Source organism: Medicago truncatula, chromosome 1 (genome assembly GCF_003473485.1).
Source record: "Medicago truncatula cultivar Jemalong A17 chromosome 1, MtrunA17r5.0-ANR, whole genome shotgun sequence".
In the NCBI taxonomy this organism is placed as follows: domain Eukaryota; kingdom Viridiplantae; phylum Streptophyta; class Magnoliopsida; order Fabales; family Fabaceae; genus Medicago; species Medicago truncatula.
This window is the reverse complement of record NC_053042.1, coordinates 38160982-38186725: the sequence shown is the minus strand read 5'-3', so window position 1 is coordinate 38186725 and position 25744 is coordinate 38160982. Positions and strand designations below refer to the sequence as shown.

General features: G+C 32.5%; 8 protein-coding genes across 8 annotated transcripts; 3 read left to right on the top strand and 5 right to left on the bottom strand.

The window, feature by feature from the left end:
• The first annotated feature begins 1896 nt into the window (after positions 1 to 1896).
• On the top strand, positions 1897 to 2839 carry LOC25484502 (22.7 kDa class IV heat shock protein). The gene has a single exon (XM_013613345.3). It carries the CDS (start codon positions 2095 to 2097, stop codon positions 2590 to 2592), a length of 498 nt encoding a protein of 165 aa, XP_013468799.1. The 5' UTR covers positions 1897 to 2094; the 3' UTR covers positions 2593 to 2839.
• A 1904-nt stretch (positions 2840 to 4743) lies between these two features.
• Positions 4744 to 5666, bottom strand: LOC25484501 (22.7 kDa class IV heat shock protein). Its single transcript, XM_013613344.3, has one exon. It carries the CDS (start codon positions 5511 to 5513, stop codon positions 4926 to 4928), a length of 588 nt encoding a protein of 195 aa, XP_013468798.1. The 5' UTR covers positions 5514 to 5666; the 3' UTR covers positions 4744 to 4925.
• A 1531-nt stretch (positions 5667 to 7197) lies between these two features.
• LOC25484500 (22.7 kDa class IV heat shock protein) lies at positions 7198 to 8198 on the bottom strand. The gene has a single exon (XM_013613343.3). The coding sequence runs from the start codon at positions 7970 to 7972 to the stop codon at positions 7391 to 7393; it is 582 nt and encodes a 193-aa protein (XP_013468797.1). The 5' UTR covers positions 7973 to 8198; the 3' UTR covers positions 7198 to 7390.
• A 1653-nt stretch (positions 8199 to 9851) lies between these two features.
• Positions 9852 to 10268, top strand: LOC25484499 (F-box protein PP2-B10). Its single transcript, XM_013613342.1, has one exon. The coding sequence runs from the start codon at positions 9852 to 9854 to the stop codon at positions 10266 to 10268; it is 417 nt and encodes a 138-aa protein (XP_013468796.1).
• Positions 10269 to 14473: 4205 nt separating this feature from the next.
• LOC25484498 (22.7 kDa class IV heat shock protein) lies at positions 14474 to 15510 on the top strand. Its single transcript, XM_013613341.3, has one exon. It carries the CDS (start codon positions 14595 to 14597, stop codon positions 15177 to 15179), a length of 585 nt encoding a protein of 194 aa, XP_013468795.1. The 5' UTR covers positions 14474 to 14594; the 3' UTR covers positions 15180 to 15510.
• A 174-nt stretch (positions 15511 to 15684) lies between these two features.
• Positions 15685 to 18501, bottom strand: LOC25484497 (probable fructokinase-5). The gene is made up of 5 exons (XM_039828737.1): positions 17958 to 18501; positions 16968 to 17378; positions 16666 to 16800; positions 16093 to 16209; positions 15685 to 15980 (listed from the first exon to the last, which is right to left on the bottom strand). Exons 1-5 carry the CDS (start codon positions 18138 to 18140, stop codon positions 15843 to 15845), a joined length of 984 nt encoding a protein of 327 aa, XP_039684671.1. The 5' UTR covers positions 18141 to 18501; the 3' UTR covers positions 15685 to 15842.
• A 146-nt stretch (positions 18502 to 18647) lies between these two features.
• LOC25484496 (uncharacterized) lies at positions 18648 to 19759 on the bottom strand. The gene is made up of 2 exons (XM_013613339.3): positions 19430 to 19759; positions 18648 to 18983 (listed from the first exon to the last, which is right to left on the bottom strand). Exons 1-2 carry the CDS (start codon positions 19621 to 19623, stop codon positions 18779 to 18781), a joined length of 399 nt encoding a protein of 132 aa, XP_013468793.1. The 5' UTR covers positions 19624 to 19759; the 3' UTR covers positions 18648 to 18778.
• Positions 19760 to 21782: 2023 nt separating this feature from the next.
• Positions 21783 to 23908, bottom strand: LOC25484495 (reticuline oxidase). The gene has a single exon (XM_013613338.3). The coding sequence runs from the start codon at positions 23520 to 23522 to the stop codon at positions 21876 to 21878; it is 1647 nt and encodes a 548-aa protein (XP_013468792.1). The 5' UTR covers positions 23523 to 23908; the 3' UTR covers positions 21783 to 21875.
• Positions 23909 to 25744: the final 1836 nt, after the last annotated feature.

Sequence of the window (25744 nt, the reverse complement as noted above, 5' to 3'; positions counted from 1 at the left end):
TATATATTTAGTTAAAGTGAAATCTGGGATTAAAAGTGCTATGTTTTTCTTCAATGTAGTTATTTATTACAAAGGGTAGATATGAATTTTTGTTAAATTGATAAGGGTAAAAATGAGACAAAAAATGAGAAGTTATAAGCTATAAGCTCAAACGCTACTTGGAATAGCTTCTGAAAAATAGCTTATAAGCTCGTGAAATAAGCTATAAGGTCATGGTCAAAAAGTGTTACCAAACAGAACTTTTTTTGTGAAACGAGCTTATAAGCTATAAGCTAAGAGCTAAAAGCTCTTTTTTTGGGTTTACCAAACAGACCCAGTAGGCTCTGTTTGGTAAAAATAGCGGATAGCTTATAAGTTAGCTGATAGCTTATAGCTGATGACTTATAGCTGATAAGCTAGTTGAAGTGTTTGGTAAAATTAGTGGTTCAACTAACTTATAAATGTAAAATGACATAAAAGGACATTCTTATTTCATAGTAATATTTATATTAATTAATATTTAAGTGTTTATAATTTATTAATTTAATATATTTTTTATGCATTATCATTGGAAAAATATAAAAAGTATCTACTCAGAAAAAAATATAAAGAGTAAAAGATTTGGACAAAAAAAAAAAAAGTATATTTCTTTAAAAAATAAAATAAGCATGTCAATAAAGTATAAAGAGTTTAGTGAATTTAAGCCTAGAAAAGTATTAAAATATGATTATTTTAACTAGGGTTTTAAATGATTTAGACGTAAAAAAATGTAGACGTGAAATGATACATGAAAAATAGCTTAAGCCTAACACCCTTCATAAAAACAATTTAAGCCTAACAAAAAGAATTTAAACGTAACCAAAAAAAATTAAATGTGTCCTTTTTATGAAAAAAAAAACTTAATTCATAAAAAAATATTTATTTAAACTGAAGGCAATGGTCATTTTATGTATGAAAAAAAATATATATTGCACTGGAGCTATATTGCAATTGCACCGAGAATACAAGAGAATGCAATAGATCAAAACGAGTAATTATAAGGTAAGGCTATGGATGTTTATAAGGTAAATTATAAAGGGTAAAAGGGGATTTTAGATAAAATAGTAAGGGCAAAAGTGGAAGAAAAAACAATAAGCTATAAGCTATAAGCTCAAACACTACTTGGAATAGCATCTGAAAAATAGCTTATAAGCTCGTAAAATAAGCTATAAGCTCGTGGTGAAAAACCATTACCAAACAGAGCTTTTTTTGTCGAACAAGCTTATAAGCTATAAGCTAACTGTGTGGCCTTACCAAACAAAGCCTGTGCTAATATATTTGGTTGTTTTTGTAATTTGAAAATATACGATGGAGCTTTTGAAACTATTACCGGGATGAGTCACGACCAAGTCGCTCTCTTTAAGACGTTTCGCGGCACTACCTGAATTGTGCAAGGTAGACTAGCAACCGCGCCGTCTCCAGGATAAAACAGCCCAAATTCTTACTGTACGATTAAAGGCTGCACTGCCAGAAATCGCTCGAAAATGACACCTCACACCTCGATATGGTACTTAGACCACTCTTCCGAAGCCCACAATTTTCCGAAGCCCACAGAAAGAGGAGGAGGAAAAGAACGATTCGTCAACACAAATCGCGGGAGATGAGAAGGGCAGAAAACCAGAGAAGAGTATTCGATTCTCAGTTTTGGAGTGAAGAATACTATTCCCGAGCTCTCAATTTATAAGGAGGATTTCTACTAGAGTGTGTGATCTACCCGATGTGGGACATAAAATTTTCAATTCACACTTTACACTAGTTTCTCCATCCTTGTGTTTACATTCCAAAGGCTCCACAAACTCACTAGTATACTCCAAGTTTTTCCAATATACACTAGTGTTCCAACAGTGTTCAACTAAACACTCACAATCATTTTATGTGTTGGCCACTCCTTTGTGTGTGGTACCAAAATGAAACACTTCTACTCAGTAATTTTGCTTGAATTTCAACTCACAACAATCTTCTTCTTACTCGTCTATTCAGCAGTTGCAACTGCCTATGAACAATGCCACATTACAATCTATATATGCAACAAGACCAAATTGAAGAAATAAACATCAGTACCTTAATATACTAGAAATGAGGCTACAACAACTCAACATGTTACTAGTACTTTTTTTCTTGATTGTTCTTGCTGGTAGTTTTCCAACCAAAGCAAAAGGTCCAGTGCCACCTTCCATGGATTCTCCCAATCCTCTCTTAGCTGATCATTTCCCAGACCAATATTGCGTCATGGAAGAAATCCCCTTTGGAGTTGAGAAAGACCAATCAGTAGATTGGAAGGAAACTTCAGATGAACATGTTATAATGATGGACGTGCCGGGGTTGAGAAAAGGTGAGATAAAGATCGGAGTGGCAGAGAACGGCATGCTGAGAATTATTGGAGAAAGGAAGAAAGAAGCTGAGAAAAAAGGTGATCGTTGGCACAAAGTTGAAAGGGTGTACGGAAAATTCTGGAGACAGTTAAGATTGCCAGAGAATGCTGATTTGGATTCAATTAAGGCTAATAAGGAAAATGGAGTTCTTACTTTGACATTTAATAAGTTGTCGCATGGTAAGATCAAAGGTTCTTGTTAGCAAGGATGAGGAGGATGAGAAATCAGGCAAGATCAATAATAATGGGGATAGTAGCACTGAACTTTGAAATAAGCTTTTTAAATCTATGTTTGGTTTGAATAAAGGGATTTTACCTAAGATTTAGTTGTTAGTGTGATGAAATTAATCACTTGTTTGATGATTAGTGTTGTAGAGGGTTTAGAAATCTCTATAGCTAGTTAGGTTTTATGTCTCTGTAGCTTTATTTTGTATGTTTGATGCTCCTTGAATTGAATGGTTTTTTTTTTTGGTAAGGAATATTGTCTTTACTCTATGTCTCTTTAAATTATGATATTATTTGTCATTTTGTCTTCATTATTTTTTATATGACCCATAATCATATTAACTCTAAGAGGTGATGTTCCACAAATCATTCTCAATACTTTTATAGAAACTACCTTTACACGTAATTTTTTTTTGGGAGGTAAGTGGTAACCTTCACACATTAATTGATAGAGTTGTTGTTGTAACCCAATTTTATTTGTCGTACATTTTTACACTTTAGCAACCAATTGTTGATACTTTTATACTTTAATGGTCTTGCTAACGCCGAACACCCTTTAACTATAGGCATTTTAAGTAACTAATTACTTTTCAAAAGAGTTAAATAGTTTAATTTTTAATGCACTAAATATACAATTTTTCATAAATACTGAATTTCTAGGAAACAGAAGACCAAATCCAGGGTTGTTTTTAAGGTATCGGAGAAAACATTCTTCGAAAACCACTAATCTAGTCTATTAACATTCTGTCAATATAGTCTATTAACATCCAAACCGCATTCTTTGAAACCAAATCAAACCACTCTATTAACATTTGTTGAAAACTTTTTATTTGTGAAATCTATTTGGCAACACAACAAGAGAAAAACAAAGAATGAGAATATGTGATTAAACTTTCAAAATAAATAAGGAATAAATCATTAATTTAGTCCTTAAATTATCACGATCTCTCTAATTTAATTTCTAAAATATATAATTAGCATAAAGTATATAAAATTCATCAATTCTTGACAAAAAAAAAAAAGTTCATCAAACCAATCCAAGTTATCAGGATGTTAATAACCAATATGATGGATTTGCATATATATGGACTATAGGGACATTGGGACACCAGAAAGGCAATGCTAGCATAGATCCAAACATTGGCTTACTATATATAATTTAAAGACAGTGAGAAACAGCAAGTGATCACGTAAAGCTCTAGAGGTCTGTGAGAACCTATGAAACACGGAGACTCCTCAGATAAGACGTGTCAACGTATTAGACATGTGTCGTGTTCGACACCGATACGATACCGACACATATAATTACACCGAATTATGTAGTTTTTTAAAAAATTTAGCTGTGTCGGCATGTCAGTATCCGTGTCGTGTCCATATCCGTATCCGTGCTTCATAGATGAGAACACATTTCAAATTTAACCACTTAAATGTGTGCAATCTCTATGATTCAACATATCCTTCCAGTGGAGGTTTGAGGTAACAGAGTAAAAGTAAGAAAGAAAAAGTAGCGAGGCTTTTTGATAGAGTATATTTGGGATTTTATATAAAATGTGTTTCAAATGTAAGTTGTCTCACCATGACTTTCCAAGGGTTTTTAACATAACATATCTTGTAGGAGACTTGGTGGTGTAAATGAATGCAAACAAGTTGTAAGCAACATAATCTATACGGATGATCATGGAATATATGTGACAGTTTTGATCAGTGGTTTGAGATTCCAATTAAACTATTGGAAAATGCAACGAGTGTCTTTAAGACACTTTTTAGTGCATTAAAAATTAAACTATTTGACATTTTTGAGAAGTAATTAGTTAATTTAGAATGTTTAAAGAGTGTTTCAGAGTAATTCAAAACCATTAAAGTATAAAAATATCAATAACTGGTTGTTGCTTTTAATTTCTGCATATCAATGTGTAAAAATGTACGACAAATAAAATTAGTTAAGACAACGACTCTATCAGTTAATGGGTGAAGATTACTACCCAAAAAATATTAATTTGTAAATATGATTTGTGGAACATCACCTTGGAGCTAATATGATCATCGATCATATATATATAAAAAATAATGAAGACAAAACGACAAATAATATCATAATTCAAAGAGTTATAGGATAAAGACGATATTCCTTGACAAAAAAAAAATACCATTCAATTCAAGAAGTATCAAACATAAAAGATAAAGCTACAAAACACAACTAAACCCTCTACAACACTAACCATCAAACAAGTGATTAATTTCATCACACTAACAACCAAATCCTAGGTGAAATCCCTTTATTCAAACCAAACATAGAATTAAAAAGCTTATTTCAAAGTTCAGTGGTATTAGCCCCATCATTATTAAGCTTGCCTGATTTCTCATTCTCCTTATCAATGCTAACAACTCTAATACTTTTAATCTGATATTCATGGGACAGCTTATTAAGTGTCAAAATAAGAACACCATTTTCCACCTTAGCCTTCACGGAATCAAAATCAGCATTCTCCGGCAATCTAAGCTGTCTCCAGAATTTTCCATACATCCTTTCAGCTCTATGCCAACGATCACCTTTCTTCTCCACTTCTTTCTTCCTTTCTCCAATCACACTCAGCACGCTGTTCCCTACCACTTCTATCTTGATCTCATCTTTTCTAAATCCTGGCACATCAATCATTATAACATGTTCATCTGAAGTTTCCTTCCAATCTACTATAGATGTCATGGCTGATTGGTCTATCTCAACTCCATAGGGGATTTGTTCCGTGACGCAAAATCGGTCTGGGAAATGATCAGCTAAGAGAGGATTGGGAGAATCCATGGAAGGTGGTAGCAAACCTTTTGCTTTGGTAGGAAAACCACCAGTAAGAACAAGCAAGAAAAATGGTACTAGTAACATGTTGAGTTGTTGTAGCCTCATTTCTAGTATATTAAGGTGGTGATGTTTGTTTGTTCAATTTGGTGGAACAGAATTGGTGGTCTTGTTGCATATATAGGTTGTAATGTGGCATGGTTCATAGGAAGTTGCAACTTGCAACTGCTGGATTGACGAGTAAGAAGAAGATTTTTGTGAGTTGAGATTGATCATGCTAAATTACTATGCAGTGTTTGTGTTGGTACCACACACAAGAGGAGTGGCCAGAACACAAAATGATTGTGAGTGTTTGGTTGAGACACAAATATTAGCACTCTATACCAAGCTCGATCATGCATTTATTTGTACTCGCCTTTTTTTTTTTTTTTTATATAATAAGTTTTTCATTTTATTTTTTATAATAAGTTTGTATTGCATAACTTTATCCTTTTTGCAACTTTGAAGTTCTCTTTGATTTTGACCAGATCATCGTCCATGTGGCCCCTTATCTGAATGAGTTGGACGCATCATGTGTTATTATTCAAATAAATTTATATGGAAAAGTCACGGTATATTAAAGGGGTAAAGTTAGGAGCTCGAATGTGGTTTTTTTTAAAGAGTTAGGAGATAAAAAATATGTTTAAGCCAAAAGTAATAATGGCATCGAGATTGGAATCATATATTACCTCTTAACCCATTTATTGATGTGTGACTCTTTCTACCTTCACAAATATTTATGTTATACCATCCCGACATAGCACCACACTTTGACAGTTTGAATGGTACCCTTTATCTACATCACTCATTTTATAAAATTATTTAATTAACATCCAGGTTTTCAGAATTAAAAGAAATACAATATAAGAAATGAAAGTAAAACAAATTAAAAGAATTGTACCAAAAAATAAAATAAAACAAAAAAAGCATTATAATTACATAAATGTAGACTAATACATCAAATCATACATACATTCTCAATGTAACTTAGTGGAGCAGATTCTCTTCTATAATTGAAGAGTCCAATAAAATCTAAGTCATTTATTTTCCATCACTCCATGCAGGGCCTCAACGTTGAACTAATTGAATGGTACTAATGTTCATATCACTTTCTCCATTAAAAGTTTCACTAGAAGATATGCACTCGTAACTTAGATACTTTGAGCTTAAAGATTACAGTATTCTAATTTGTGACCCTTATTTTTCCTATTCAAAACTTCTATATATAGATAATTAATAAGTAACCGTAAATAACAACCATAAATTAAAAGTCTTCGACATATGTCTTAATATGCTCTCACGTGTCTTCAACCTTTGATCTTACCTTTTCATAGACAATTTGAATTTATTCTATCGAAACTGAATGATTTTGAAATCTCTATTATGCCAAATGCTTAACACAATCCGTCAAACCATCATTGAACGTAATCACATATCAGTACCAACTTAAAACAATATTTCTTATCGAATCCAGTGTTTTGAACATCCAATCTAACAATATGTCATACAAATCATTCTATATCGTTACATTTCAACAAAATTTTCTTTATTTCATTATGATTTATTGAATGAAGTTCACAAAAAGTAAAGAGAAGGTGCTTCCATAGCCATCATTCTCTATTGACATCCAAATATTATACTCTGCAATGAGGATACCTATTTAATTAATATGATGTTAAATGGTTGAAACATCCACGATTATTGACGGTCACAGTAAATAAACACAAATAAACTAATTCATGTTCGATGCCTATTGACACACAAGTCAACTAGTTTCATTCATTAAGAGATAATAAAGCCTTTAACAACACTGGAAGTGGCTCATTATCAAGAACCGACTCAAAACAAACACGACCACATGTGAAACCCTTTATCACTAATCAAACACGTAATTAAAAAGCAATTTTACTGCTACAATACTATAATATCACAATCACATGACTATTTCAAAGCTCTTGTTTAGATGGGTGCTCACTCTCCTCAGCAATGCTAACCATTCTAGGACCTTTAGTCTTATCTTGTGACAACTTATTAAGTGTCAAAGTAAGTACACCATTTTCCATTTTAGCCTTAACTGAGTCCAAATCAACATTTTCTGGCAATCTAAATTGCCTCCAGAATTTTCCATAAGATCTTTCAACTCTGTGCCAATGATCACCTTGTTTCTCTTCTTCTTTCTTCCTTTCACCACTCACTCTCAACACCCTGTTCTCTTCCACTTCTATCTTTATCTCATCTTTTCTTATCCCTGGCACGTCGAACATTATAACATGTCCCTCTGGAGTTTCCTTCCAGTCTACTCTAGCTGGTGACAGTGACATGGATGGTTCGTTTTTTTCAACTCCAAAGGGGATTTGTTCTAAGACACGAAATGGATCGGGGAAACGATCAGACCAGAGATCGGATAAGAGAGTGTTGGGAGAATCTATGAATGGTAATAGTGACCCTTTTGCATTAGAAGGAAAATAACCAACAAGAATAAGCAAGAGAAATGGTACGAGTAACATGTTGAGTTGTTCTAGCCTCATGTTGTGTTGCTTAGGGAAGAAAATGATGGAGTATATTTTGTGGTATTGATGTTTTTTTTTTTTTTAAGTTGCTGGTATGTTATATTTATAGGTTGTAAAAAGTTGCATGCATGGTTCTTGAAGATTCATATAAATGACATATGGATGGTAAAGAGTGAAATGGGAGTGACATAATCGTAGATAGATTGAGAATGTTCGAGATTAGTATGGTGTTTTGGAGAAGAGAATGGTGGTTGGTTCTAAGTGCAAGAATTCTCCAAGCTCTTCCAGAGGCTTCGTGTGTTATAAGAATGAGCAATGATACATTGATACCTATAGGTAGGTGGCATGTACCACTTGTACATCCACACACAGTTATGACACGTATCACGTGGTCTCGACTCATAAAAAAAAAAAAAAAATAATAATTTTTTTGTCTCTCACGCACTCTCACGTGAGGGTGGTACATTATGTGTATGGAGAAAATGGTGTGAATGAAACATTTTCTTATAACAAACATGGTTCTGCCAAGTGCCATACATAGACATTAACCTCTTTTAAAATTATTGAAAAATATAAATTTTAAGAAGTTTAAATGTTTCATATGAATTTCTTTTATTTCTAAATTTATGTTTAAATAGGTTAATAAAATGGTTCATTCTTAAATTTTGTGGGACTAAATTTATGAACTTTCAAAAATTTATCATTCAAACAATAAAATGTATATAGAAATACACTCTACACATAAATTAACTTAAAAATTCTTTCATACAAATACACTTTTATCTTATCTGAATTTACTTGCATTTATTTAAAGTCTGATTCATTTTTCGACTAATGTATCCTGTTAAAGATAACTCAAAAATAAAATTGCTTTATAAAGTTCACAAGCACACATATAGGGAGCTCACTCAACTTAGCTTTAACTTGTCATATAAGCTAAAAGTGCATGAAGCCGTGAACTAGTTTTATTTTTAAAGGTTCATGAACTAGTTAATATTGATTTGATTAAATTCAATCAATTAAATATAAAAACTTAAGTTAATGAAAGTTGGTTTAATTGGTGAGGAGTTGATTCATTCATAAGATTGTGGTGTAGATGTGAAAATATTTTTAGTGGATGATAAATATTTCTGTAAATATTTTGAGTTTTGAGTCTTAAGACTTAATTTTGATAAGCCTTTGGAGTCCAACTCACCTAAATTTTTAACTACTAAAATAAACTAAAAAAAATGGTTATAAATAAGTTTGAGATGAAATAAATCTACAAACAAGTTATAGTTGACATTATCATACACATTTATGGATTTCATTAGTCTCTAATTTTTATTTAGATAAATTTATTTCTTTGTTTTCAAACTCAACTCGTTGAGTCAAATAATAAAAGATATAAATTTTGAAGGATAAGAGCTAAAAAAATTTCAACAAAGAGATATGTCTAAAACTATTCAACATCTGCTGAGGACTCTTTCGTTAACCTTTCATATCGATGAAAATCAGTTACAAACCTCATTTTATATCTTCCTTCAAATCAGACAAGGTATGGAAAAAGAGATTCTCCACGCCAAATCTCGCAACATTATTAGTTTTAAAATGAGTCGTAAAATGTAAAAAAAAGAACATTACTAACATTAAGGATCAGTATTTATAGGAGGTGAAAATTTAAAACAGGCGAGGAAATTACTTAAGGACAAAGCTGCAGTAAACCTAATAAGTTTATCATAATCAAAGTTACGCTTGAAATAATTTAGTTATGCTTTGTTTACAGCTTCCAAACTTTACTTGATGAATATGCATTATTATATCTACACTTGTATAAATATACTTCATATGTGATAATATGAATCACTTTCAACTTTTTTTTCACAGTTCTTGTATTCTTTGTCTTTGCAATTTTTACATGTTTCCTGAAGTTGCTAAGCTTTGTCTTGTGTACTCGCTTGAAATTCGTGGGATGATTAACACTCTTTCCTTGTCCCCAAATACTCAGTATGCGGCTTATCTCGTGTTCAAGATGATTAATGCATACGGATTTGATAATGAACCTATGGATTTATCCGTTGGTGTTGAAGGTGGACATAGCAGCACTAAATCTGTCTGTTTGGATCCGAACGTGAAACATCGTGTCAGGCAATTTTTTTGTAAATGTTATGGCTGGTGCCCCCATCGTGCGAGGAGGCCACGTAACAAAGTATTAGGATTGCAACGTCCTAATGTAAGAAGTGATGGATGGTTGGAGATTGAGATGGGAGAGTTCTTCAATTCAAGCCTTGAAGATGAAGAAATCCAAATGAGCGTTGTCGAGAAATTTGAGTGAACTAAGGAAGGTCTTGTGTCTTGGATGGAAGAATACCGCTTCAAGATTTGAAGTATGAACTTTTCAACGTATCATATTATATATATATATATATATATATATATATATATATATGTGAGACAGGATCCGTTGACACCAGGTGTCAACGGATTCGTTGACACCAAATCTCAACCGTTGATTTTATTTAATCAAAGGCCAATAATAATGCCACATTTCTATTTATTATGTATCATTTCTTTCAATCTTCTTCTTAATTATAGAAACATAATCGCCGCTATTAATATCCAAAAGAACAAATCTTGATTTTTCTGTAAGCAATTTAATCTAGGTTACAGGGTTCAATTTTATTAAAACTCATAAGTTTGATATGAACATGTTTCCAATTTTCTAGAAATCACGATGCCGCTGAAAGAATAAATTCATAAATCAATTAAGATAGAGCTGATTTTGCTTTTCTAAATACATGTGCCTACCTCCGTTTCATCTTAATAATCCATTGGTATCAACGCATATATTTGTGACTAAAATTCCCCAACGTGTATTCAACCACTGAGATAATTACTCCATTAAAATTCAATATTTGAGAGCTTTTCTTGTAAGATCTATTGACCAATCAATCAATGTATATATATAAAGTTTGAAAGTCTTTTTTTTTACGGAATATAAAGTTTGAAAGTTATAATTTAAGTTTGAAAGGATCCAATGTTGTGGAACTTATTTGATTCTTTTAAGTTTGTGGATGACGATCTCAAGTGACCAGTAGCAAAGAATTGTCCATGGAAGAGATGGTCTTTGTTAGTGTGTGATTGAGAAAAAGGATGTACAGTAAATAGAATATGGACTTTATTATTATCCTTTGATCAAATAAAATCAACGGTTGAAATTTGGTGTCAACGAATACGTTGACACCTGGTGTCAACGGATCCTGTCTCTCTCTCTATATATATATATATATATATATAAGGGGGCTGCTAAAATTATTTGTTACAATTTTAAAATAGTTTCAAGTAAAGGAGTAAGTTAGCAAGCCTACTCTCACTTCTTTTATTACTAAAAAAATCATTTGTTACAATTTTAAAATAGTTTCAAGTAAAGGCTAATTGTGTAAATTTGGGTTAATTAACCCAAAAGGGTTAATTAAGTTTTTAATCCCTATTAATTTTTAGTCCCTTTTTATTTTTTGCACAGCACTGAAGCTATTTCACGTTTTGAGTAATGCTTAGTAGTACGGAAAAATTGAAGACGGATACTAACAAATATGTTAATAGATTGCTTTTAACCATACAAACCATGTATTCCATTAAGCAGCACTGTTGTATGATTATTATTTTTATTAAAAATTAATATTAACCAACCACCCCATGTATTGTGGAAAGTGGGACTCTTGTAATAATTGTAATATTAGTTAAGAAAGCTATTTTCGTCAAATTTCGTACTCAATCTTCTGTACTAAATAGCAGCGATGGTCACGTTTTTTTACCTAATAAATTCACCATGGCCGGCCCTAGGCATAGGCCGCGAGTGCGACGGCCTAGGGCCCATGCCGTTAGGGGGCCCAAAAAAAAAATTTAAGGTAAGGGGGTGCATATAGAAATATTTGGATTTCGGGGGGTATATATAGAAGAATTCTCTTCAAAGGTCCAAACTTTGACATGATAAAGGAATGGGCTGACATCTGTTAGTATTTTTGGCTCTTTTAGTGAGATTTGCTATATATATCCCATGTAACACAAAATTTTCTATATACACCCTCCTATAAAAAAAATTGGTTGTTCTTGATAATATGCTCAAAAATTTATTATCGAAGAAATTGGTGATATTTTTTTGGGCCCTTTACTCCTAATAATGTGCTTCACTAATATTAAAAATATCGACGATATTTATTATTCAAGAAATTGGGATAATTTTCGTAACAAAGCAAATTCTATTTTAGTTGAAAATAGGGTGCCAAAATTTCATTCTACTTCACATGTGCTATTTTTCTCTACTTCTACGATATTTTTATTTTGTTTTGGTGTATATAGAATATTTAATTTATTTTCAGATGTTGTCTAAAAAAAACATTTATTTTGGAGCTCTTATACATAAACCACCTTAGGTGGCATACACCCTTTTACATCCACACACATTTGTGACACGTGGCAAAAACATTGAAAGAAGATATGAAAAAGGGTGATGATATGATGTAAAATTACTAAAATACCCCTAACACATGGGAGTGTACATAAGAGGTGTATGAAAAAAGGTGTCTACCTATCTTTTTCCTTTATTTTGTAGTGAAAAGCAAAATAAAAAAACGAAATGAAAAGCAAAAAAACACAACAATGAGTTAAAAAAATTATGATCCATTATGTAAGGGCCTTTTTTTCATATTGTGCCTAAGGCCTGTAAAACTCTAGAAACGGGTCTGAAATTCAACACTTTTAAATCCACTGGAAGCTTCTCTCAAAAAAAATTCACTGGAAGCTTGTATTTTATTTTCTAAAATTTGGAATCAGACTTGTGTTTTATGAACGGGGTTCAATAGTCATAAAAAGAAAATTCTCATAAACGTTAACAAGTTAATTTCATGCTCAATTCTGAATCAAAATTGTAGAAGATTAATTTGCTATTGAAGGCCGTAACTTGTTTATGTATAATTAGGTAACAAATAAGAAATTTATTTGAAGGGATTTTTTATTTTTCTTAATCAATTAAATAAACTTACAAAACTACCCGTCAATTAAAAATTGGTTTGAATGATGCTAGTTTTTATGTCGGAGTGTTTCAGGAAGCTACACCTTAAGGTGTATTTAACTACTTTTTAGTTATAACTTGCTAAAGCACAACTTCTAAAAAATAAGTGGGTGAGTGTATTCTAGCAAATGCCTATAGGAGTTGCTAACATACACTCACTTATTTTTTAGAATGAGTGTTTTAGCAATATTCACCTTAAGGTGTATTTAGCAACTTTTTAATTATATCTTTGTTAAAACACACTTTAATAAAAACTAGTTGGTGTATCCTACCCCATATATATATATATATATATATATATATATATATATATATATATATATATATATATATATTTCTTTTATTTTATTTTTTGTGGTGGAATAAGTTATATTGCTTATTACTTATGACACTAAAAAAAAAATAACAAATAAGAGTGATAGATAACATAATAATAATAAAAGTTGTTGCTAGATCATATAACTTAATAGATAACATAATAATAAAAGTTATTACAAGTATAATATAACCTAATAATAATAAAAGTTGTTACAAGCATAATATAACCTAATAATAATAAAATTTATTACAAAATATTATTACCCAATAATAATAATAAAAGTTGTTACAACGATAATATTGAGATTTTAATTTAATTTAAAAATAATTTTTTCGATGCAATAAAATTTTAATGAGATTTTCTCCCCTCCAAAAAAACTCCGATTTTGGGGGAAGCAAGTGGATCTTGAAGGAATTTTGCTCCCCTCACAACCCTTCTAAAAATTGAACCAAAACATCAAATTAAAAATATTTCCTCCCCTCCCATCCAAAACTCTTGAACCAAGCGGACCTTTAAAAATATTTTATAAATTTAAGAAATAAAATATTAATAACACCTAATAAAACAACTCCTAATAACGTCTAAAAGTCCTAGCTCAACCGATAAATGTCAAAATTTCAAGGCCGGACGTCGTGACGGACTTCACAGTTGTTTGTAAGTTTAATTTCATTGGATTACCACTTCATTTAAGACAAAAAAAAAAAAAAAAAAAAAAAAAAAAAAAAAAAACTCCTAAAAGAAAAGCCTAATAAAAAAACACCCAATTTGCACAAAAACAAAATACCCAATTCGCGACATTTTGATTTCAATTTCACGGGTTTTAACTTTTAACTATATTTTGCTCAAAAAATAACTTTTAACAATAATCTTCTTTCAAAAAAATAAAAAGACTGTAATCTTATTTTCGGTGTTACGTATTTTTTTAATTAGATAAAATAAATAAATATGTACCGTGTTAAATTATTTCTTAGGGGAGTACATACATGAAACCAAAAATGTAAGGGGAGTACAAAGTTAGTACAAAGTAGTGTGTTAATATGTGCCTCTCAACTCAACTCACCATTTTCGTATGCTTGACATGCCTCTTTTATTGTATGTGGTACCAAACTACCACTTCTACTCAGTAATTTTGCATGAATTTCAACTCACATCAACCTTCTTACTTGTCTATCTAGCAGTTGCAACTGCCTATGAACAATGCCACATTACAACCTATATATGCAACAAGACCAAATTGAAGAAACAAACATCAGTACCTTAATATACTAGAAATGAGGCTACAACAACTCAACATGTTACTAGTACCATTTTTCTTGCTTGTTCTTACTGGTACCAAAACCAAAGGTTCACCAATACCATCCATGGATTCCCCCATCCCTCTCTTATCCGATCATTTCCCAGATCCATTTTGCGTCATGAAACAAACCTCCTTTGGAGTTGAGAAAGACCAACCAGCAATGACACTGTCACCGGTTAAAGTAGACTGGAAGGAAACTCCAGAAGGACATGTCATAACGATGGACGTGCCAGGGTTGAGAAAAGATGAGATAAAGATAGAAGTGGAAGAGAACAGCGTGCTGAGAGTTATTGGAGAAAGGAAGAAAGAAGTGGAGAAGAAAGGTGATCGTTGGCATAGAGCTGAAAGATCATATGGAAAATTTTGGAGGCAATTTAGATTGCCTGAAAATGCTGATTTGGATTCTGTGAAGGCTAAGATAGAAAATGGTGTTCTTACTTTGACACTTAATAAGTTGTCTCATGATCAGATTAAAAGTACTAGAGTTGTTAGCATTGATGAGGAGAATGAGAAATCACCCAAGGTCAACAATGATGGGGCTAATAACAATGAGCTTTGAAATATCATCAATATTGTTGTCATAGAAAGAAAATTGCTTTTTAATTCCGTGTTTGTTTGAATAAAGAGATTTCATCAAAATCTTGGTTGTTTTTGTTGTTGTGATGGATGTAGTCACTTGTTCGATGATGAATGAGTGTGTCTAGTTTTCTTTTAAGTGTGTCGGTGTCATAATGGGTCTTTTTGTTGCTACTGTTGTTGTTGTTGTTGTGATGGATATAGTCTTCACTCTTCTAGTGTGTCTAGATTTTTTTTTTTTAGTGTGTCTAGTGTTGTAATGGGTATTGTAATGGTTTTTTGTGTCTCTATAAAACTTCTCTTTTTATGTTTGATATTTGTTGAAAGTATTATATTGTCATTGAATATTGTCTTCTGTGTTGTGTTATAATGTCAAGATTTTCCACACGAACTCTAACCTGTTTTATTTTATATATATTAGGCTCTAACCTGTTTCATTAACTTGCACAATATAATAAAATATTTTATGTTATTAGTGCTAACTATGATAAGAAACAAAAATAAGTTGTTTATTATTATTCATAAATAGAAACAACACTTTATAAGTCATTGTATGAAGGTCTTATTAAAGGAAAAAACTCTCAAATGAAAATGAATATAGCTAGTCCTCTGGACCATCATCAAATTTCAAAGCATTTGCAAGTTCTTATTTGGCTTTAGAGCTGGAAATAAATTTCTGAGCCTCTTCAGCAGTTGGAAGTGCAGGAATGGCTCCCTTCTGTGTTGTACACATTGCTCCACAGGCATTTGCAAATGTCAATGTCTCTCTCAATTTTGGTTCATCCTTCATGTTGAATTCAATCAAGCAAAGAAAAATGTCAAAAAATTAGAATAATTTTTACAAAGCCTAGACTCAAAATTAGTATTTTTTTTGTCACTAGAGAGAGAAACTATACCTCAAATATAGAAGTGTCTCTTGCCACATCTCTGAGAAGTGCACCAACAAAAGAATCACCAGCACCAGTTGTGTCAATTGCCTTCACTGAGAATCCACTTACCCTTCCTTTAAAATTCTGCATTCAAACAATATTTCCAATGATGGATGAATAGTTTAAGATTACAATAGGAATTGTAGCTCAAATATCGGCCACATTTCAATATACAGTTTAAGTAAGCACTTTTAGTATAAGCTTTTGTGAAGCTAGTTATAAACTGTTTCATAAGCTACTATGAAGAACTTACGAAAATAAGATGAAAGCAACTTAAGAACATCTAGTAAGTTGTTTATATAAATTGTCCGAAACAGTCTTACAAGGGCTTATGTCGGTAGATAAGCTCAAACAAGTCAATTCAAATATGCCCTATTTGTGAATAGATAAAAATAATCTTCTTGAATGGGATAACAAAAGTATAGTCAACATCATTAAGGTGCATAAATCAACCACTAATGATCAATTAACTAAATGCTTTATTGAATTGATTTAACCTAAAAAAGGAATATTTCAAAATATGGATTGGATGGACAATACCTTAGTGACATATCTACAACCCTTCTCTCCATCAGTGATAATAAGCAGCTTCAACTTGTCATGCCACAGAGACATGACAACTTCTTCATTCTCAGGATCTTTTTGTGTAAGAAATTGAACTTCATCATCACTTACCTATATAGAAAATGGTCAGTTTTTTAATACAACCACTTTTACAGATTCTGGCAAAAAAAATGTGCATTCTTTTACAAGAAAAATTACCATAAGGAATTACAAGTTGATTTTCTTATTGTGTTTTTCCATAAGTACTTGTTGTGAAATTTTCAAACCAATTATTGTACCTTGATGAAATCAGCCTCATTCCAAATGCTTTTGATTCCAGACCTAGCAGCATCAGCAGAAGGCCACAAAGGGAGCCTCACATTTGGATCATAGGACAACAAAGCACCGCCTTCTCTAGCAGCTTTCATGGCAGCCATATGAGCAGATCTGCATGGCTCTGAAATAAGACTAATGGATCCATAATGGAATATCTTTGTACTCTTAATCATATCCATCTTCAATTCAGATTCTTTCAGTAACATATCAGCACTAGGGTTTCTATAAAACATGAACTCCCTCTCTCCATCTTTCCTCAATGTCACAAAAGCCAATGCAGTTCTTGCCTCTGTGTCAAAAAGAACACCATCTGTATTCACCCCATTTTTCTTCAGGATGTCAGCTAGCATCCTTCCAAACTCATCATCTCCTACCTGTCACATTGCAATCATTGCATTAATTTTGTTAGGAAATATTTGAGTAGATATCACGTATCGATCTGGTCCATCTGATATTTGAAATTGCAAGACGGTAATCAAATTTGTTGAGCCATTGATAATGTAAGGATGTATTTGAAATTGAGTCAATAAGGTCAATCCGAGATAGATTTGATAACAGATTACAACTGAGGGACAAATCACAATTATGAGTTCTATCAAGAATTATAATACTAATTAACATTTTACAATTCTAGAAATCATTTTGGAATATTGACGATGTTGAGTCTAAGTTGATGTTGTCCTATAAATTTCAATGACCATATTGGATATTTACTCAGAAAAATGTACTTTAGATTAGACACGTCCTCATATAATATCACAGAAAACCATAACCTCAGTGAATATTTACGTATAGTCTATCAATGGGGAAACTTGAACCTAAATCGCAGCTAAGGCAAGCGGAAGGTCTAACTAGATTTGTCAACTCCCATCCGCATTCATTTTAAGTATATATGATAAAGAAAATAATCGATAAACATGATAGTAAAATGGGAAATGCTTGTAATTAAGAACCTTGCCGATGAAGGCAGCATTTCCACCAAGTTTGGACACAGCACAAGCCACATTGGCAGGGGCACCACCAGGGGCTTTGATGAAAGCATAAGATTCAGCCAAGGATACACCAGATGTATCAGGAACAAAATCTATGAGCATCTCGCCGAATGATATCACTAATGGATCTTTTGAGCCTGACATCTTATTCTTCTTCTTCCTTTTCTGTTACTGTTGTTTTTGTTGTTGTTAATGATGTCTTGTGTCTCACAAATATAGTTTAAGGATAAAAATCAGCAATGTTATATATTTGTGTTTGTTATAATAGTTGCTAGTGTATTGTTTCAAAATCTCTACTAGTGTAAACAAATTCTAAGCATAATATTATGATGTGACAAGAAGCTTATAATTGGACGTATATTTGAAATATAATTATAAGGTATGTAATAGTCCTTGACCAAAAATTGCGCTGCTTGGTCTCATGGATTAGAAAAAGCAGAGACACCACAATTTTTTTTTTTAGAACAATGCTTGATCCGAGAATGAATGCTTTTGAAAGGGAACAGTAAAAACACCACAAAAACTTATCCAGTGATACCTTAAATTTGGGTTCACACTGGTCCCACTTATTTAGGAAACCTATTTTTATGGTCTTAAAATAGTAAAATAAGTACAAGAATATAACTTACAGTTTTTTTTAAAGGAATTATATAATTAACATGAACCTTGTGCAATAAATTTTATTTGATTAACATACATACATACACTATTACAAATAAAATGAGACCTATTTATTCAATTAATCAAAGTCCTCCATCTTCATACATTAGGCATATGAGATTTTATTCAAATTTATAGTGCTTATCCACACCAACAGAAACATCCCAAGTACAACTCATTCCTTTTGGGAAAACAACCAAATCACCAGCAGAAATTTCAACTGCCTCATTAGCCCCACTAGGAGTGACCTTCACTTTTCCTTCCAAAAGATAGCATGTCTCTGTTGCATCATATGTCCATGGGAAATTACTTGGAGGGCATCCCCATCTGTTCCCATTTACACCAAAAATGTGTGTACACAGTCATTAACAACTTACAAGTATAGAGCAAATTAATATTATATGATTTAATTCATGCACACCGTCAAAGATTATTTATGTCGTTAATCAATCATAACCGTCAAATCATAAAGATAAAAATAAAACGTTTGAATTTTCTCCTAACTATTTTTAAAGTCACATATATGGTTCAGTGTAATTTGTTGGCGGCGTAATTTTTTAACACCGACAGTGTATTAATCTCATTGACTAGAAGAGCAACTAGCATAGGCACATAGCATGAATCATAAATTAAAAAAAAAAATTTACTTTTTTCATTAAAATAAAAATCATAATCTAACCAGCATGAGAAAAAATTTAAGAAAAAAGTTTCATTAGAATAATAAACCTGATAAGGTAAAAAGTAACAAGATAATGAAGAAATGTGGTTTTTACTTGGGCCATTGTCTAACACCAAGTTGAGTGAGCTTGGACTCAGGAGGGTTGCTCTCAATCTTGATTCCAAGTTTTTCTGTGACAGCTGCTCTTACAACTCTTCTCTTTGTTGAATGCAAAGTTACACTTACCTTGGTAGCAGTCAAATGTTTGGTTTGTGAGGAAAATAGAGTTCCTACACATGATGATGCCATTGTAAATTTCAACAGAATGAATAATTTGTTAAACTTGGATTTGGAGCTAGATAGAAATATAACAACTGATATGTTAAGTTTATCTTTTCTTTTGGTTCACTCATTTCTCATCTTTTGTCCTTTCTAGAGTCTAGACAAATTAATCAAGGCAAACAAATTAAAGAATGTTCTAGGGGGAGGAAGTAAATAAATTTCCATTCAGGTCACTTATTTTATGCAAGAAGATTTTGTTTTTTTTGGTCACATAGAAGTAAAGTTTTAAATCTTATTACTTCTTTTATTCATTGAGTATATTTAAAGAAAAACATATAAATTATTATTAAAGAAATCATCCAGTATGTTTAAAAATAATTGGTTTTATTCACTAATTTTTATTTTATTAACTAGGAAATTTAAAATATTGACAATTTATCCAACCAAAAATAATCATCATGAGTGATCCATATTTGGGAGCAACTTTCTTCAACCTACTTTTTTTTTGATAAATTCATCCTACATTTTTTAAAAGCTATACATACTTTTTCAAAATATTTTTAGGTGACATGTTTTACCCAGACGTGAATTTTTTTAAGAGATTTATTTTTATGAATTGATTGGTCAAATTTTTTTTACACATACATTCAATCAAATTATATCATAATGCCACTTTTATAAATTGATTCCTAAAATACCTTTACAAAATTCTGTATGATATGATATGATTTGAATGAATGCATGTGTAAAAAAGTTTTAAAGTGTTGACCTATATAAAAAAAAAAAATTAAATGATATAAAATTCAAATATTCATCCAAAAACACTTGAATGATATGGTAAGGGTTCACTTTCAACTTAATAGAGGTTCTGGATTCAAATTCATCCATGAAAATACAACAGTGTTAAATCTTTTTGAGATAGAGTAGGGGTGACCCTGAGGGTGGGCTCGAGGGGCGGCAGCCCAGGACACCATTCTTTTAAGGGCACTAAAATTGTTATTTTTCCTTAGTAGTTAATACGATATAGATAAATATATTTTTTTTTAACTTGTTGTACTTAATTCTATTGAACATATATTTTTAAAGAACTTGATTATGAATAAATCTTTTCCAGCAAAAAACGTAAGAAGAAAGACGTTCGAATAACTAATTGCACACCTTTTTTGATTCGCCCAGGGCACAAAAAATCTGAAGACCAACTTTGAGATAGAGTTTTGTCACCCATTGCAGTCCTACCTGCTCTGTTTGAAAAATTGTCTTTATAATTGCTCACAAAGAATACCCAGTTAAAAAAAAAAATCATACATTTCAAGTGATTTTGAGGTGGGAAAAAAACTCCTTCGTCCATATTTTTCCATAAAAGGCTACATTCTTGTTTGTTGTCTTTCCTATAGACATGGAGTAGCATATATGAGTCGAATATGTCGTAAATGAAGATGATTCACTATATCCCAAAGCAAGAAATTGTTCTTCAATCCGCTCCTATATATTTAAAGGTGAATAAGTGGGAAATTTAGGGTTCGAACCTTAATCCTCTGCTATGAAGTACGGACATTTTTCGGAATAGGCGTATCTCGGTGTCGGATACGTATAATTACACTGAATTATGTGATTTTCTCAAATTATTAGTGGTGTCGGTGTGTCAGTTTCCGTGTCGTGTCTGGTGTACGTGTCTGTATCGGTGTTTCATAGGCCTTGTCAATTAAACTACGTTCATGGATCAATATCTGATCCTTAACTCAAATAAATAAATACCTTAAACTTTGTCTACATCAGACTTGTATAACTTGGTAGTTAGCTCCGCCAAAACAAAAGGAACAGGTTAACATGAACTACTTGTCAAACAGAAAAGGTTAACATGAACTTACTATTAAATTGATTTATGTCCGGTCCGATATAAAAATTATTGAGATAGAAGAAAGTATGCAGTAGCTTAAGTATTCTGTCTTCAACTAAACTTCTTCATATTATACTCATTTAGTTGATTGACAATGAAGCAATTTGCCGGCTTATGGCAAACCTTGCTCTAACCTAAATAAAAGGTATAAGAACAATTTAATTTCATGTATTAACAGCCCCTCACAATTGTTTATAAACTGAATCATTAGCTAGTTTATTGTGTTTGCATATGCATATTCAACTTTCAATCTGGTTAAATGCTAGAGTGATGTGATTACAAACTGAAATTTAAGCTCAATTCAAACTGTAATGCATTAGTTTTCTTTTGAAGCCATATTATTCAAATGAACACAGTAAACCCTTTTACAAATATGGATCATTTATGAACTAAGTAGTTCTTTGGCATTGGAACTAGCAAATGACATAGGAAGAATGCCTTGTTGATTGGTGAAAACATTGTCAGGATCAATCAAAGTCTTCGCCCTAACAAGTCTATCATAGTTACTCAAGAAGTACTTTTCACCCCAAACCCTTGCTTTCACCAAATCATCATCAAAACTAATTAGCTCCATTACTCCAAGGTCAAAATCCATGTAATTAATATATGCAGCCCTTGGACCATATGAAACAAAAGGAGTCATAGAAGAATAGAATCCTCTTATCCAATCAATATAATCACTACCTTTGTCATTGTCTGCTTCTTTCCAATATATCAGGTACTGAATTGTAAAAATATTTCCTTTTCTGTGGGGAAAAGCAATGGATTCACTGCTTATATTATGCATCATCCCACCATAAGGGTCTAAAATAACAAACCCTTTAGGCTCCTTTTCTAGAATATCCAATGCAGTTTTTATACCTACAAGAGGAACATAGCTCCTTACAAAATCTGATTTTGCCTTGAAATATTCTTTATCTTGCATATACCTATTCCTCAAGTCAGAAACAGAAGCTCCATCATTTAGTCCAGAGAAAAAAACAACTGACTCAATCCAACTCATTTCTCTACATTCTTCATCTACAACATCCAATTCAGGAAAATCCTGATTCAAGATAGATATGGCCTTGGACATGGGACCAAGATAAAACCCTTTAAATGTTGTTGATAAGCCTATTCTTTTAGCTTCAGGCAAACCAGCACCAACAAAGCATGACAAGTAGAACTCATCTTCCAAATTTGGTGCCACATGTTGCCATTTGTTCACTAGCTTTGCAATATGATTTTTTGTGCCTGTTCTGGATGCAATGAAACTGGTTACAACTTGTGGCACTTTCAACAATTGAATTTTCCAGGCATATACAATTCCCCAAAGACCACCACCTCCTCCTCTGATAGCCCAAAACACATCTTCTCCCATGGTTGCACGTTCTAATACTCGTCCATCAGCATCAACAAGAAGGGCATCGACCACATTATCGGCTGCAAGTCCATATTTTCTAGACAATAAACCAAATCCACCACCACCGATATGTCCGCCAACTCCTACAGTTGGACATGACCCAGCTGAGAATCCATATGCATCACTAGCCTGAGAGATAGCATAGTAAGTTTCTCCCAATGTGGCACCACCTTCAACCCATGCTATTTTTGTCTCCATATTCACCCAAACATGGTTCAAATTCATCATGTCAATGATGACAAAAAGAGTTCCATCATCAGCAACAGAGGAAGTTCCTTCATAGCTATGTCCACCACTTCTCACTCTTATTTCCAAAGAGAATTCTCTACAGCATGCTACACTGTTCTGTAGCTGCACCAAAGTCTTTGGAAGGACAATTGCTATTGGCTTAGGAATATTTGGTTCCGTGAACCGAAGGTTTTGAACTGAAAAATTGAGAATTTTGTAGTAGTCATTAGCATAGGATTGATCATGTTCTTTGTAAGGGAAAACAGTAAAGTTTTTTATTTTGTTATTATCCAAACAAAACTTGAAGTTCCCAAGTGAAGAAGATAAACACACAGAAACATCAAAGGATAGCAAGAGGAAAAATATTAGAAGGCATAATCTTTTGAAGAAGTTGAACATGGTTTATGGTTGTGAATGTGAAGAGTGAGGAGCATGGTGGTTTTTGATTGGTATAAGACATGTTTAAGTTCATTAAGATTGGAGAGTGACTCCAAAATGTTTAAGACAAAAAGGATGGAGATACGTAGAAACCATGCATAATTGTAGCCGGCCATAGTTTAATATTGGAGTTTGGAAGGTTGGAAGAGTGAAGTTGAACACTGTCATGGAATCACCTCCCATAGAAAACAGACAAAAATAGAAACACATAAACTATAGAACACCTGCATTTAGTAAAAAAAATTGAAGTGTGGCAATTTGAGTGGGAGAAGTAGCTCTACATATGTGGATATAAAGAAGAGTTGCCGGCTAAGTAATATAAGTTAATACTAATCGATATTATCTAATATTATTACATAAATTATTACTATTACTGATAATACTAAGATAAGATAAGATAATATTATTACAAGGCTTAAATTTGTTTTTAGCCACTTCAAATACATTTGCTTTTGATTCTAGTCCTTACATTTTAGTTTTGAACTTTTCACCCTATTTTGTTTTGACTGTTAACAGTAATAGTTCCTGCTGTTAAGTGTAAAATGAGATCCATCAACGACCAAACTTCTTGGCCTAGTGATTGTAAGACTCTGGAGTCGACCTAGTGCTCTCAGGTTTGCTTCTTGATGGTGTCAAAAAATAGTATTTGATCAACGAAGTTAAGTACTACACAATGATTGTAAGACTCTGCATCGTCACAACTCACCATAACCCAACACCCTCCACAATTCCCAGTCCCACCACTACCATAAAAAATCCTTTACTTCCAATCATTGTTGTCATCACCATCTATCACCACACCAGTACTACCACGTCCACCTGATACTGCACAATCACCAATGCTATACGATACGATACCTTCAAGCTCAACCATTGTCATGATCACCACCACGAAATGACACCCTCCATTGCCGCCGCCATTATGTCCTAGTACTTTCCACCAATGTTGCCATAATTTAACAATCTCCATAACCAGTGTTGTTATACAACACTACCACAACCGTGGATGCTAGACACCCTTCGTTATCACCACTGCCACCCACTACTGATGCCCCAACGCGGTCCCATATAGTCCTCTGAACCCTTACTCCACTTTAAAAAAAAAATAATCTGAAACCAAATTTATCAAACCTTTTCATTACGTCTCAAAAACTCTTCAAATAATACTACTATTTTTTCCTCTGGAAATAGTTTTATAAATTTGTTTAAAAAAGAATAGCACAGTCAAAGAAACCCAAACTATCTTCATGTTTAGGCCATGCAAAGGGAATGATAAGTACCTAAGCACTTGAAGAACACTCCCTTGCTACTAAGGGGTATCTATTTAAGTTTCTTCGGGCCCTCTTCTCTCAATTTTCATTTTTTTTAGTCTCTATCTTTTAGTTAAATTCCTTTTAGTCAATTAATTTCAATTCATTTTTTAATTTTATCTCATTTGAATTTTATTTTTAGTTTTTTTATTTTATTATTTTATCAAAGTCTAACAGCTCAACACAGCCTGTCCTGTCCCCTTGTTCCCAAGCCAAGGCAAACTTTGTCCGTCCTTTAACAAAATCCATATTTCAATCCTGGCCTATAAATACAACCATCAACCAACACAAAGAGAAGAACGTATTTTAAAATACCTCCCTGCCGAATTTTTCCTGAAAAGCTAAGACCGGTCGGGGTTAAAGGACACGTGTCAATGGTATCTTGGATCAAAAATTAGGGTATGATAGGGTAGAACCAAGAATCAAGCTGCTTAAATACTTCACCAAACATCTCATACTAATCGATGTAGGTCTTGAACATCATATTCAAATCCCTGTATCATAACACCACCCTGAAAACTAAATATCTCATACTATTCGGTGTGGGGCTTGATACCAACGAACAAATATCTAAGTATTTGGAAAACTATACATCAAAAGCTAGTCATTAACAGGAAGAATCAAGCCACTTAAATACTCCACCAATCATCTCATTTATGTTAAACTTGAGCACCTCATAAAACCAAAGCCTCTGTCAGGGAATACTGAACCGAAATCTCTTACTGCTTAGTAAAGTACCATGATTTTGACACTTGATTAAAATCTAACTGTCAACCAACATTCATGAGTGGGGCTAGAAGCCGCACGAGCTTGCGTTTAGATAGTATTCATATGTTATGCTATTGCTCCATAGGCCCAAGCTGGATAAAGGTC